The 13,453-nt window shown below is 33.5% G+C and overlaps 3 protein-coding genes across 4 annotated transcripts in view; 2 read left to right on the top strand and 1 right to left on the bottom strand.

Moving 5' to 3' along the window:
• Positions 1-1,725: 1,725 nt before the first annotated feature.
• Positions 1,726-3,726, top strand: LOC126737944 (uncharacterized). Its single transcript, XM_050443063.1, has 5 exons — positions 1,726-1,836; positions 2,538-2,661; positions 2,713-2,798; positions 2,850-3,039; positions 3,094-3,726. The coding sequence occupies exons 1-5, from the start codon at positions 1,762-1,764 to the stop codon at positions 3,198-3,200; spliced, it is 582 nt and encodes a 193-aa protein (XP_050299020.1). The 5' UTR covers positions 1,726-1,761; the 3' UTR covers positions 3,201-3,726.
• Positions 3,727-4,844: 1,118 nt separating this feature from the next.
• Positions 4,845-7,637, top strand: LOC126737942 (uncharacterized). Its single transcript, XM_050443062.1, has 5 exons — positions 4,845-4,990; positions 6,873-6,996; positions 7,048-7,133; positions 7,184-7,373; positions 7,428-7,637. Exons 1-5 carry the CDS (start codon positions 4,916-4,918, stop codon positions 7,553-7,555), a joined length of 603 nt encoding a protein of 200 aa, XP_050299019.1. The 5' UTR covers positions 4,845-4,915; the 3' UTR covers positions 7,556-7,637.
• The window catches only part of LOC126737941 (serine, glycine, tyrosine and glutamine-rich protein-like), a 27,063-nt gene continuing 21,183 nt past the window's right edge, over positions 7,574-13,453 (bottom strand). For both annotated transcript variants that reach the window (XM_050443060.1, XM_050443061.1), the window contains exon 5: positions 7,574-7,805. In XM_050443060.1, the coding sequence (XP_050299017.1) occupies positions 7,724-7,805 (82 nt within the window). In that variant the 3' untranslated portion in view covers positions 7,574-7,723. The remainder of the gene's footprint in view (positions 7,806-13,453) is intronic.

Raw genomic sequence — 13,453 nt, 5'->3', positions numbered from 1 at the left:
GGTTTTCAATAACCTTCAAGTGCCTGGAAGAGGCTTTAGAGTACTTAGAAGACACTTTCAGTCAGTAAAAGTAACTCAACTTCCTTGAATTAACTCTCAGATTATCCTGAAGTGTCTGGAAGAGCATTAAGACTACTGAAAAGATACTCCCAGGCACTCAAATTCCTAAATTAGGAATTTGAGTGCTTGGAAGAGGCTTTAGAGTACCTAGAAAACACTTACAGGTAGTAAAAGTGACTCAACTTCCTTGAATTAACTCTCAGATTATCCTGAAGTGCCTGGAAGAGCATTAAGACTACTCAAAAGATACTTCCAGGCACTCAAATTCCTAAATTAGGGTTTCCAATAACCTTTAAGTGCCTGGAAAAGGCTTTAGAGTACTTCGTTTTCGAGTTTAATTTGACTGGATACGTAATTAAGCGTTTCGCAAAATGCACAACAGATTGTGAAAAAAAAACTTTTCCTGGGAAAATTACATTCTTTCCAAAAAACATTATACTCAAATCATGGCCAAGTACAATGTTGAAAATTTGTACAAATATTCTATTGACAATACAACTTGAAACGAAGAACACCTAAAACTTCTCAATAATCAGAATTCTTCAGATAACCCTATAAGCCAAAAGACGATTTATGTAACTTTAGCATACAACCATCAGACCATTCATCAATAAAGTTTAGATCCGTAGGCCTAATTAAAGATCATTAAAGGTCACCATATTCCAACTATCTAGAACAACCTTTGAATCACCTCAACTCCTTGGAACGATCATGTGAGAGAGAGAGGGTAATATAGAGCCTTATGCCAGGAAATATTCATGAGGAAGTAATATAGAGACTTATCTCCAGCATATGCTTAAATCAGAGTACTCCCAGTTCCTCTAAGGATCATAATGTGGAAAATACCAAAAAAAATTGGAAGGTGAAGAAATAAGAAATGAGTTCAAATACTTGCAACACTTGGAAAAAAGACAAAAGCTACTTCAACTTCTCAGAAAGATTCACGAGAGGGAGGGTATTATAGAGGCTTATTCCAGGCATATCCTCCTTCAAAATACTCCCAGAGTCCAGGAAGAATAGCAAAGTGTGGTTTGTGCCAAATAATGGGTTAAAAATCAATTGAATCCTGAAGATTATTTAGTTAGGAAAGAACATTGGGTCCTAAACTATCCACAGACATGGAAAGCGTGACATTACGATGCCTTATTAACATTTTTCCTCCTAAAGTTGTTAGGTTTCTAGGTGCGTTTCTTTAACTGCTTTATTATTTCTTTCCTTAATAATTTTTTTACTGCATTTTAAGAACTATTATTAATCAAAATAAAAAAGGTTTCCTAATTTATATATTTTTTTTAGTCATTAAACTGAACCTGAATTTTCAAAAAACACCTTTAAAACATTATTTTTCTTACGTTCACTGGTCAAGATGGCATATTGACCTTTATGAAATTACGAATTTAATCTCAGTTAATTACCCATATGTAGTACATAAAGCAACATAATATTTAATAACCAAAAATGATATAATGGTAAAATTTTAAAATGATGCATATTATAAAAATTGATTTAATAAAAGCGACACAATAGCGTGAAATAAGTATGGAAAACGTAATTTTCCATATAACGGATAAAATCTAATGGTTTTACATACTGTGGCATTCATAAAAGATTCAGGCGTCATAATTTGCTTATGGGTGCATTATTATCCCATTTTTCCTTCAATAGGGAATTTTTATATTGAATGTTAAAAGACAATAAAGGATGCCTTGCGTGTATAAATGTTGCCTGTGGTTCTCTTTAAGGCTCGGTAATATTTTAATTGCGGTTTTTTCGACTGTAAGTAGGTTTGATTTTTTTTAATTGTTTTGTGTAAATCAGTTTCGCTTACAATAGTACAATTGGGCTTATTTTATTAAGTGAGGGTCTCTTTCGGGCAGTTTTTAATTATTTGATAGAAAAATTATTTTTAAGGTTTTTGGATGCCATTTTTCGAAAATACTCGAGAAAATTTTAATTCCTATAAAACGTACCACAAATTAAGACTTTTGACATCAAAAACTTGATGACATTTAAATTGTTTTTAACTGTCAATCTCACTTTGAGACATCTGGTGCGACCTGTCAATTTTTGAAAATTTTCAGTTCTTTAATTCCGGCTTAAATATCGGCTCTCTAGTGTAGACAAACATTTTATTTCATAAATTCCAAGACAATTAGGGGTTCTACTTGGGGTCCTTTCTTTCGCAAAAATTTGTCAAAGTTTCGACTTCTCAATAATCTTCAGACCTAAAAAAGTGAGATAGTTAAAGCTTCTATAAATTCTTTTCAGCAATGTTACAAACAATTTCCCAAGCCGAACAAACAACCCACGAAACGTTGCAACGATTTTTATTTACATTTCGTGTTTTCACATTTATTAATAAATTAACTGGAAAATTACAAGAGGCTTCTAACCTTGTGCGAGATTCTATTCTTTAATATATGAATTCATACAATTATATTTACAGAGTGTCCCAATTTTTAATTCGCCCATTTTAGGTAAAATCCTTGATATTAATTGGCCTACTGTTGACAATTGGGAGAGATAAATTATGGACAATCCTAAGGGCCATTTCAACCAATTTGGAGTTTACTAAGGAAAACACTGAATTTATTACCAATAGTAATTCCTATCACACTCAACCAATACTTAATAACTAATCACGATTTGTAGAATTTGATTCAATTTACACCTTTGCAATCATTTTTTACCTGCTCAACTGTATCACCAGCGTAATGCTAGGATTCGGTGCATATTTGGTAAAAGCTCACTTTAAAATACAATCTTTAATTTAAAAAAGTATTTTTTAGTACAACAGATGCCTCTGCTTCCCGTTCATAATCCTCCAAATTATTTATTTCATATTGGGCTTCTATCCTTTCGCCATTTTCTTCAGATATTTGACTTTTTTGGCATTCGAGTCTGTGGATGACGAGCATAGGGCCAAACTGAGCTTACCCGCCATGATTGCAATAGTAACTACCGTATATCTGTATGTTGGTAAGCAATAAGCAACTGTTGGTAAGCATAGTATTGTATTAAATTTCTTTGTAGCATTTGTATTATATATAACAGCTTGCTCCTACAGTTTTACAGAAGTAGTAAGGATATTAAAGAAACAAGTGGAAGAAGGAACAGCACGCAGCACCAACTGTTTTTAAGATCAATTATTATTGAGGTAAATAAAACAATAGATTTATTTGTGTTTTATTACCACTTCTTTACATTTACATAAAATTTATTTGGCATTATTATTAATATGTTTTTATATAATGTATATGTAATATGGTAAAAAACGAAATTATTCATGGCAATTGTCGCATTTGCTTAGGGCTCATGTGCATTTGTCATTGAAAAAAAGAATCCTACTATTTTTGATTAAAGTGAAATAAATTAACAATCGATTCCCGGATATCAGATTCAAGGGTTTTCGTGCCAAAGAATTGATTAAAAGTCGATTAAACCCTGAAGAGAATTTACCTAGGACTGAAACCTATCCATAAACATAAAAAGCGTCGTTTTACGATAATTTATTAACGGTTTTCCTCTTAAAGTTGTTAAGTTTCTAGGTGCGTTTCTTTAACTTCTTTATTATTTCTTAAATTAATTAATTCTTTTTTTTCTGTGAACGCTTTTTAGCCATAGGTTCTGAACTGTCAATAAACATAAAAGGTGTTACCTAATAAATTTTTGTTTTTTTCTTTAAGCGGTTACTTCATTTCATTTTCACAAAATGTCTTACGTTCACTCAAGCATCATTAACAATATTTAAGTACAAATATCTTATGGGTCTATTGACCTTATTGAAATTACGAATTTATTCTCAGTTAATTACGCATATATATGTACATAAAGGAATTTAAAACCCAAAAATGATGGTAAAATTTTAAAATGATGTGTGCAGCATATAAAAATTGATTTAATAATGAGGAACAGCACGTAAAAGCGTGTAATAAGTATGGAAGACGTCGTTTTCCATATAATGGAGAAAATCAAATGTTTTACGTATTGTGGCATTCATAAAAGATTGAAGCGTCATCATTTGTTTATGTCAATATAAAAGCATAGAGGTAAAAAACGAAATTATTCATGGAAATTGTCGCATTTGCTTAGGGCTCATATGCATTTGTCATTCGAAAAAGGATCCTACTATTTTTGATTAAAGTGAAATAAATTAACAATCGATTCCCGGATATCAGATTCTTGAATTGATTAAAAGTCGATTAAACCCTGAAGAGAATTTACCTAGGACTGAAACCTATCCATAAACATAAAAAGCGTCGTTTTACGATAATTTATTAAAGGTTTTCCTCTTAAAGTTGTTAAGTTTCTAGGTGCGTTTCTTTAACTTCTTTATTATTTCTTTACTTAATTCTTTTTTTTCTGTGAACGCTTTTTAGCCATAGGTTCTGAACTGTCAATAAACATAAAAGGTGTTACCTAATAAATGTTTGGTTTTTTCTTTAAGTGGTTACTTCATTTCATTTTCACAAAATGTCTTACGTTCACTTAAGCATCATTAACAATATTTAAGATATAACAAATATTTTATGGGTCTATTGACCTTTTTGAAATTACGAATTTAATCGTGGTTAATTATCCATATGTATACACATAAAGCAATATAATATTTAATACCCAAAAATGACAGTAAAATTTTAAAATGATGCGTGCAGCATATAAAAATTGATTTAATAATGAGGAAAAGCACGTAAAAGCGTGTAATAAGTATGGAAAACGTCATTTTCCATATAATGGAAAAAATCAAATGTTTTACATATTGTGGCATTCATAAAGGGTTCAGGCGTCATCCTTTGTTTATGGGTGCATTATTATCCCATTTTTCCTTCAATAGGGAATTTTCAGACAATAAAAGATGCCTTGCGTGTATAAATGCTGCCTGTGGTTCTCTTTAAGGCTCGGCAATATTTTAATTGCGGTTTTTTCGACTGTAAGTAGGTTTAATTGTTTTGTGTGTGTCAGTTTTGCTTACAATGGTACAATTGGACCAACAAATTGGGGTGTATCTAATTAAGTTAATTTTTAATTATTTGTTAAAAAAGTGCTTTTTGGGGTGTTAGATGCCATTGTTTTGAGTGCCTGGAAGCGGTAAATATTTACATTAAATGACTTTATAGGTTGTTTCTTTTATGTCCAGGTATTATTATGCTTACAAGAGATAAAGTTTACTTTTTACTTATACACTGGGACGAAAAAAAAGTCTTTGACCTGCTTTTGTAAAATTTGCATCTTAATGAAAATCGCTTATTTTGATGGGCGATTGTGATAAAACTGTTGCTGTTTTCTTGAATATTTCAACGGATATTCCATGTTATCATCCTTCTGCATCTAATCAGATCATCCACTAAGCCGTACCTCCTTTAGTTTCTGAGATACGCCATTTTTTTTTGGCTCGACAAATATGTCAAAAAAAGTGAAATTTGTGCATTTTTAAGTGCTGTTTCAGGAAGCGATATCTTCGACACTGTCAATGTTATATTGACACAAAAATCAGGACTGCCTGTAGATAAAATTTAATAATTTTTCATTAAGAAATAAAAATCATTAAAATTACAACAGAATTTTTTTATTTATTAAAATCTGGGCTTAGGACGATTCTGATTCCGAACAGTGAAAACTGCATTTCTATGTATGTTCCTATGTTCTAACTATATGTATATTAATGTATTTCTGTTTTCAGTGTTTATATTCTTTCTCAAAAAATGTCCCTTTAAATAAACCAAACTTTATTAATTTATTATTAAGTCTCCTTAAACTGTCACGTAATTTAAAGCGAAAATGTATTTTTTTATCCGCAGAACTTCAAAGACGGTCCTGATAAAAAAAAAAAAATTCTGCGCTTTATACGGTTCTCATTGTAATGCCCCCCCTGTAAAAAGTCCGATGACAGTTGACATTTAAATAATTGTTTACTTGTCAATGTCACTAAGACAAATGTCGTTGACATGAAAAACAGGACCGACTCTGAGTGAAATTCAGAAAAATTTCATTAAAAATCAATAAAAACTCCATTAAAATAAAAATTCATTTTTGTATAATTGTCAATGTCTAACATTTAAATCAGGACCGTACAATAAAAAAATGTCACATATTGAGATACAAATTCGATGACGTTTAAGTCTTGTTTAACTGTCACTTTGACATCTGGTGCCACCTGTCAATTTTTGGGAAGTGCTATGAGCCATGAGAAAAGAGTTAATTAGTCCTTTGTTAAGGCTCATTATTAAAAATTAAAAGGCAAATTCATATTTTATTAGACCATAATAATAGACACAGTCCTTCTGACGATTCAACTATTAATCTGGATCTAATGAGTTAAATTACTTCTTGCCTACTTTGGCTTCACAATTATTGACTTATACCTCGAATAACGTCAAAGATACAGTTCTCGTGAAAAGTTACGCTTTTCCTTTCGATGGTGAGGTTTTACTTGAAAATTTCAACGGTCGCTATACACTTACATTCTTCTAAATCCAATGAGACTATCCAGAAAGTAGTAACTAGCCTAATTTTCGAGCTTCTTACCGACGAATTTTGCGTACTTTTCTCTTCAAAAATTTCCGACGTTTCAACCATTAAATCCTCTTCAGAACTAGAACAATAAATTGCATAAATAACCTCAATTTCCTAAGCCAAGCTAAACAAACAACCCACAAAACGTTGCGAGAATTTTTATTTACCTTTCATGTTTGTGCTCTTCACATTTATTAATAAATTAAGCAAAATATTACAAGAAGTATTCTATTCATTAGTCTCTGAATTCATAAGATTATTTATACTAAGAATCGTAATTTTTAATTCATCCATTTTAGGTAAAATCCTTGATATTAATTGGTCTACTCTTGAGAGTTGGAAGAGATAAATTATGGACAATCCTGAGGACCATTTCAAGCAATTTAGAGTTTACTAATGAAAACACTGAATTTATTACCCAAAGTAATTCCTATCATATTCACTTAATACTTAATACTTAATTACAATTTGTAGAATTTCATTCAATTTACATGTTTGTGATCATGTTTTACCTGATCAACTGTATCACCAGTATAATGCTAGGATTCGGTGCATATTTGGTAGAATTTAAATTTAAAATACAATGTTTTCCCTAAAAAGTGATTTTTAGTGCAACAGATGCCTCTGCTTCCCTTTCATAATCCAACAAATCGCTTATTTCATATTAGGCTTTTATCCTGCCACCATTTTCTTCAGGTATTTGAGTTTTTTGGCATTCGAGTCTGTAGATGAAGAACATAGAGCCAAACTGAGCTTACCCACTTTCATAGGAATAGTAACCACCGGACAACTCTATGTTGGTAAGCAGTAGGCAGCAGCTGGTAAACACGGTATTGTGTTAAACTTATTTTTAGCATTTATGTTATATTTAACAGTTTGCTCCTACAGTTTTACAGAAGTAGTAAGGATATTAAGGAAACAAGTGAAAAAGCAACAAAAGCACGCAGCACCAACTATTTTTAAAAACAATTACTATTATTAAGGTAAATAAAACATCTCGAAGAAAACAACAGATTTATTTGTGTTTTATTGCGACTACTATAAATAAACTTTATGTGGCATTATTAATATCTTTTTAATGATCCTTTTTATATAATGTATAATATGTAATATAGAGTATTTCAGTAAAATATTGAGGTAAGAAACGAAATTATTGTAAATAGTACGTTGGGTAGTCCAGGTCTAATGTCCGTTGCAGTTTTCCCTCCGGAGGGTTGAAGCCTGGAACACGTCTGGAAAAAAAGGGATTTTAAGAATTGTCTTATAGTCTTCGTTTGCAGGTTTTAATTAGCGTTTGTGGTTGGTTCAAGTAGGTACAAAAAATAACATTTCAACATAATTCAAGGCATATTGAAAATGAAATAAATGACTTTTTATCTAGTTTTTGTAGTGAAAACCCATCTGAGACCCAGGAATCATTGACGATCACAATGAATTAATGCTTCACGTCTTTAGTTGGTTTAATTAAATACGAAAAGTGATATTTCGAGATGATTCAAGGTATATTAGAGACGTGATATGCGGTAGAGACCCAAAAAATGGACTTTTGATCCACTTTTTGGCATAAAAACTCATCTGAGCCCCAGGAATCATTGACGATCACAATGAATTAATGCTTCACGTCTTCAGTTGGTTTAATTAAATACGAAAAGTGATATTTCGAGATGATTCAAGGTATATTACAGACGTGATATGCGGTAGAGACCCAAAAAATGGACTTTTGACCCACTTTTTGGCATAAAAACTCATCTGAGACCCAGGATTCATTAACGATCACAATGAATTAATGCTGCACGTTTTTAGTTGGTTTAATTAAATACGAAAAGTGATATTTCCAGATGATTCAAGGTATATTAGAGACGTGAGATGCGGTAGAGACCCAAAAAATGGACTTTTGACCCACTTTTTGGCATAAAAACTCATCTGAGCCCCAGGAATCATTGACGATCACAATGAATTAATGCTGCACGTCTTTAGTTGGTTTCATTAAATACGAAAAGAGACATTTCCAGATGATTCAAGGTATATTAGAGACGTGAGATGCGGTAGAGACCCAAAAAATGGACTTTTGACCCACTTTTTGGCATAAAAACTCATCTGAGCCCCAGGATTCATTGACGATCACAATGAATTAATGCTTCACGTCTTTAGTTGGTTTAATTAAATACGAAAAGTGATATTTCGAGATGATTCAAGGTATATTAGAGACGTGATATGCGGTAGAGACCCAAAAAATGGACTTTTGATCCACTTTTTGGCATAAAAACTCATCTGAGCCCCAGGAATCATTGACGATCACAATGAATTAATGCTTCACGTCTTCAGTTGGTTTAATTAAATACGAAAAGTGATATTTCGAGATGATTCAAGGTATATTACAGACGTGATATGCGGTAGAGACCCAAAAAATGGACTTTTGATCCACTTTTTGGCATAAAAACTCATCTGAGCCCCAGGAATCATTGACGATCACAATGAATTAATGCTTCACGTCTTCAGTTGGTTTAATTAAATACGAAAAGTGATATTTCGAGATGATTCAAGGTATATTACAGACGTGATATGCGGTAGAGACCCAAAAAATGGACTTTTGACCCACTTTTTGGCATAAAAACTCATCTGAGACCCAGGATTCATTAACGATCACAATGAATTAATGCTGCACGTTTTTAGTTGGTTTAATTAAATACGAAAAGTGATATTTCCAGATGATTCAAGGTATATTAGAGACGTGAGATGCGGTAGAGACCCAAAAAATGGACTTTTGACCCACTTTTTGGCATAAAAACTCATCTGAGCCCCAGGAATCATTGACGATCACAATGAATTAATGCTGCACGTCTTTAGTTGGTTTCATTAAATACGAAAAGAGACATTTCCAGATGATTCAAGGTATATTAGAGACGTGAGATGCGGTAGAGACCCAAAAAATGGACTTTTGACCCACTTTTTGGCATAAAAACTCATCTGAGCCCCAGGATTCATTGACGATCACAATGAATTAATGCTTCACGTCTTTAGTTGGTTTAATTAAATACGAAAAGTGATATTTCGAGATGATTCAAGGTATATTAGAGACGTGATATGCGGTAGAGACCCAAAAAATGGACTTTTGATCCACTTTTTGGCATAAAAACTCATCTGAGCCCCAGGAATCATTGACGATCACAATGAATTAATGCTTCACGTCTTCAGTTGGTTTAATTAAATACGAAAAGTGATATTTCCAGATGATTCAAGGTATATTACAGACGTGATATGCGGTAGAGACCCAAAAAATGGACTTTTGACCCACTTTTTGGCATAAAAACTCATCTGAGACCCAGGATTCATTAACGATCACAATGAATTAATGCTGCACGTCTTTAGTTGGTTTAATTAAATACGAAAAGTGATATTTCCAGATGATTCAAGGTATATTAGAGACGTGAGATGCGGTAGAGACCCAAAAAATGGACTTTTGACCCACTTTTTGGCATAAAAACTCATCTGAGCCCCAGGAATCATTGACGATCACAATGAATTAATGCTGCACGTCTTTAGTTGGTTTCATTAAATACGAAAAGAGACATTTCCAGATGATTCAAGGTATATTAGAGACGTGAGATGCGGTAGAGACCCAAAAAATGGACTTTTGACCCACTTTTTGGCATAAAAACTCATCTAAGCCCCAGGATTCATTGACGATCACAATAAATTAATGCTTCACGTCTTCAGTTGGTTTAATTAAATACGAAAAGTGATATTTCCAGATGATTCAAGGTATATTAGAGACGTGAGATGCGGTAGAGACCCAAAAAATGGACTTTTGACCCACTTTTTGGCATAAAAACTCATCTAAGCCCCAGGATTCATTGACGATCACAATGAATTAATGCTTCACGTCTTCAGTTGGTTTAATTAAATACGAAAAGTGATATTTCCAGATGATTCAAGGTATATTAGAGACGTGAGATGCGGTAGAGACCCAAAAAATGGACTTTTGACCCACTTTTTGGCATAAAAACTCATCTGAGACCCAGGATTCATTAACGATCACAATGAATTAATGCTGCACGTCTTTAGTTGGTTTAATTAAATACGAAAAGAGACATTTCCAGATGATTCAAGGTATATTAGAGACGTGAGATGCGGTAGAGACCCAAAAAATGGACTTTTGACCCACTTTTTGGCATAAAAACTCATCTGAGCCCCAGGAATCATTGACGATCACAATGAATTAATGCTTCACGTCTTTAGTTGGTTTCATTAAATACGAAAAGAGACATTTCCAGATGATTCAAGGTATATTAGAGACGTGAGATGCGGTAGAGACCCAAAAAATGGACTTTTGACCCACTTTTTGGCATAAAAACTCATCTAAGCCCCAGGATTCATTGACGATCACAATGAATTAATGCTTCACGTCTTCAGTTGGTTTAATTAAATACGAAAAGTGATATTTCCAGATGATTCAAGGTATATTAGAGACGTGAGATGCGGTAGAGACCCAAAAAATGGACTTTTGACCCACTTTTTGGCATAAAAACTCATCTGAGCCCCAGGAATCATTGACGATCACAATGAATTAATGCTTCACGTCTTTAGTTGGTTTCATTAAATACGAAAAGAGACATTTCCAGATGATTCAAGGTATATTAGAGACGTGAGATGCGGTAGAGACCCAAAAAATGGACTTTTGACCCACTTTTTGGCATAAAAACTCATCTGAGCCCCAGGAATCATTGACGATCACAATGAATTAATGCTTCACGTCTTTAGTTGGTTTCATTAAATACGAAAAGAGACATTTCCAGATGATTCAAGGTATATTAGAGACGTGAGATGCGGTAGAGACCCAAAAAATGGACTTTTGACCCACTTTTTGGCATAAAAACTCATCTGAGCCCCAGGAATCATTGACGATCACAATGAATTAATGCTTCACGTCTTTAGTTGGTTTCATTAAATACGAAAAGAGACATTTCCAGATGATTCAAGGTATATTAGAGACGTGAGATGCGGTAGAGACCCAAAAAATGGACTTTTGACCCACTTTTTGGCATAAAAACTCATCTGAGCCCCAGGAATCATTGACGATCACAATGAATTAATGCTTCACGTCTTTAGTTGGTTTCATTAAATGCGAAAAGAGACATTTCCAGATGATTCAAGGTATATTAGAGACGTGAGATGCGGTAGAGACCCAAAAAATGGACTTTTGACCCACTTTTTGGCATAAAAACTCATCTGAGCCCCAGGAATCATTGACGATCACAATGAATTAATGCTGCACGTCTTTAGTTGGTTTCATTAAATACGAAAAGAGACATTTCCAGATGATTCAAGGTATATTAGAGACGTGAGATGCGGTAGAGACCCAAAAAATGGACTTTTGACCCACTTTTTGGCATAAAAACTCATCTGAGCCCCAGGATTCATTGACGATCACAATGAATTAATGCTTCACGTCTTCAGTTGGTTTAATTAAATACGAAAAGTGATATTTCGAGATGATTCAAGGTATATTACAGACGTGATATGCGGTAGAGACCCAAAAAATGGACTTTTGACCCACTTTTTGGCATAAAAACTCATCTGAGACCCAGGATTCATTAACGATCACAATGAATTAATGCTGCACGTCTTTAGTTGGTTTAATTAAATACGAAAAGTGATATTTCCAGATGATTCAAGGTATATTAGAGACGTGATATGCGGTAGAGACCCAAAAAATGGACTTTTGATCCACTTTTTGGCATAAAAACTCATCTGAGCCCCAGGAATCATTGACGATCACAATGAATTAATGCTTCACGTCTTCAGTTGGTTTAATTAAATACGAAAAGTGATATTTCGAGATGATTCAAGGTATATTACAGACGTGATATGCGGTAGAGACCCAAAAAATGGACTTTTGACCCACTTTTTGGCATAAAAACTCATCTGAGACCCAGGATTCATTAACGATCACAATGAATTAATGCTGCACGTCTTTAGTTGGTTTAATTAAATACGAAAAGTGATATTTCCAGATGATTCAAGGTATATTAGAGACGTGAGATGCGGTAGAGACCCAAAAAATGGACTTTTGACCCACTTTTTGGCATAAAAACTCATCTGAGCCCCAGGAATCATTGACGATCACAATGAATTAATGCTGCACGTCTTTAGTTGGTTTCATTAAATACGAAAAGAGACATTTCCAGATGATTCAAGGTATATTAGAGACGTGAGATGCGGTAGAGACCCAAAAAATGGACTTTTGACCCACTTTTTGGCATAAAAACTCATCTAAGCCCCAGGATTCATTGACGATCACAATGAATTAATGCTTCACGTCTTCAGTTGGTTTAATTAAATACGAAAAGTGATATTTCCAGATGATTCAAGGTATATTAGAGACGTGAGATGCGGTAGAGACCCAAAAAATGGACTTTTGACCCACTTTTTGGCATAAAAACTCATCTGAGCCCCAGGATTCATTGACGATCACAATGAATTAATGCTTCACGTCTTCAGTTGGTTTAATTAAATACGAAAAGTGATATTTCCAGATGATTCAAGGTATATTAGAGACGTGAGATGCGGTAGAGACCCAAAAAATGGACTTTTGACCCACTTTTTGGCATAAAAACTCATCTGAGCCCCAGGATTCATTGACGATCACAATGAATTAATGCTTCACGTCTTTAGTTGGTTTCATTAAATACGAAAAGAGACATTTCCAGATGATTCAAGGTATATTAGAGACGTGAGATGCGGTAGAGACCCAAAAAATGGACTTTTGACCCACTTTTTGGCATAAAAACTCATCTAAGCCCCAGGATTCATTGACGATCACAATGAATTAATGCTTCACGTCTTCAGTTGGTTTAATTAAATACGAAAAGTGATATTT

The sequence above is a fragment of the Anthonomus grandis genome, chromosome 6 (assembly GCF_022605725.1).
Source record: "Anthonomus grandis grandis chromosome 6, icAntGran1.3, whole genome shotgun sequence".
Classification (NCBI taxonomy): domain Eukaryota; kingdom Metazoa; phylum Arthropoda; class Insecta; order Coleoptera; family Curculionidae; genus Anthonomus; species Anthonomus grandis.
The sequence above is the reverse complement of the archived record's forward strand: the minus strand, read 5'-3'. Positions and strand labels throughout refer to the sequence as shown.

Coding starts and splice junctions, on each gene's coding strand:
- LOC126737944 (XM_050443063.1), top strand. CDS start 1,762: ATGCCTTGCGTGTATAAATGTTGCCTGTGGTTCTCTTTAAGGCTCGGT. Junction 1,837..2,537: donor TAATTGCGGTTTTTTCGACT/GTAAGTAGGTTT, acceptor CGCCCATTTTAG/GTAAAATCCTTGATATTAAT. Junction 3,040..3,093: donor TACCGTATATCTGTATGTTG/GTAAGCAATAAG, acceptor ATTTCTTTGTAG/CATTTGTATTATATATAACA.
- LOC126737942 (XM_050443062.1), top strand. CDS start 4,916: ATGCCTTGCGTGTATAAATGCTGCCTGTGGTTCTCTTTAAGGCTCGGC. Junction 4,991..6,872: donor TAATTGCGGTTTTTTCGACT/GTAAGTAGGTTT, acceptor CATCCATTTTAG/GTAAAATCCTTGATATTAAT. Junction 7,134..7,183: donor TAGGATTCGGTGCATATTTG/GTAGAATTTAAA, acceptor AGTGATTTTTAG/TGCAACAGATGCCTCTGCTT.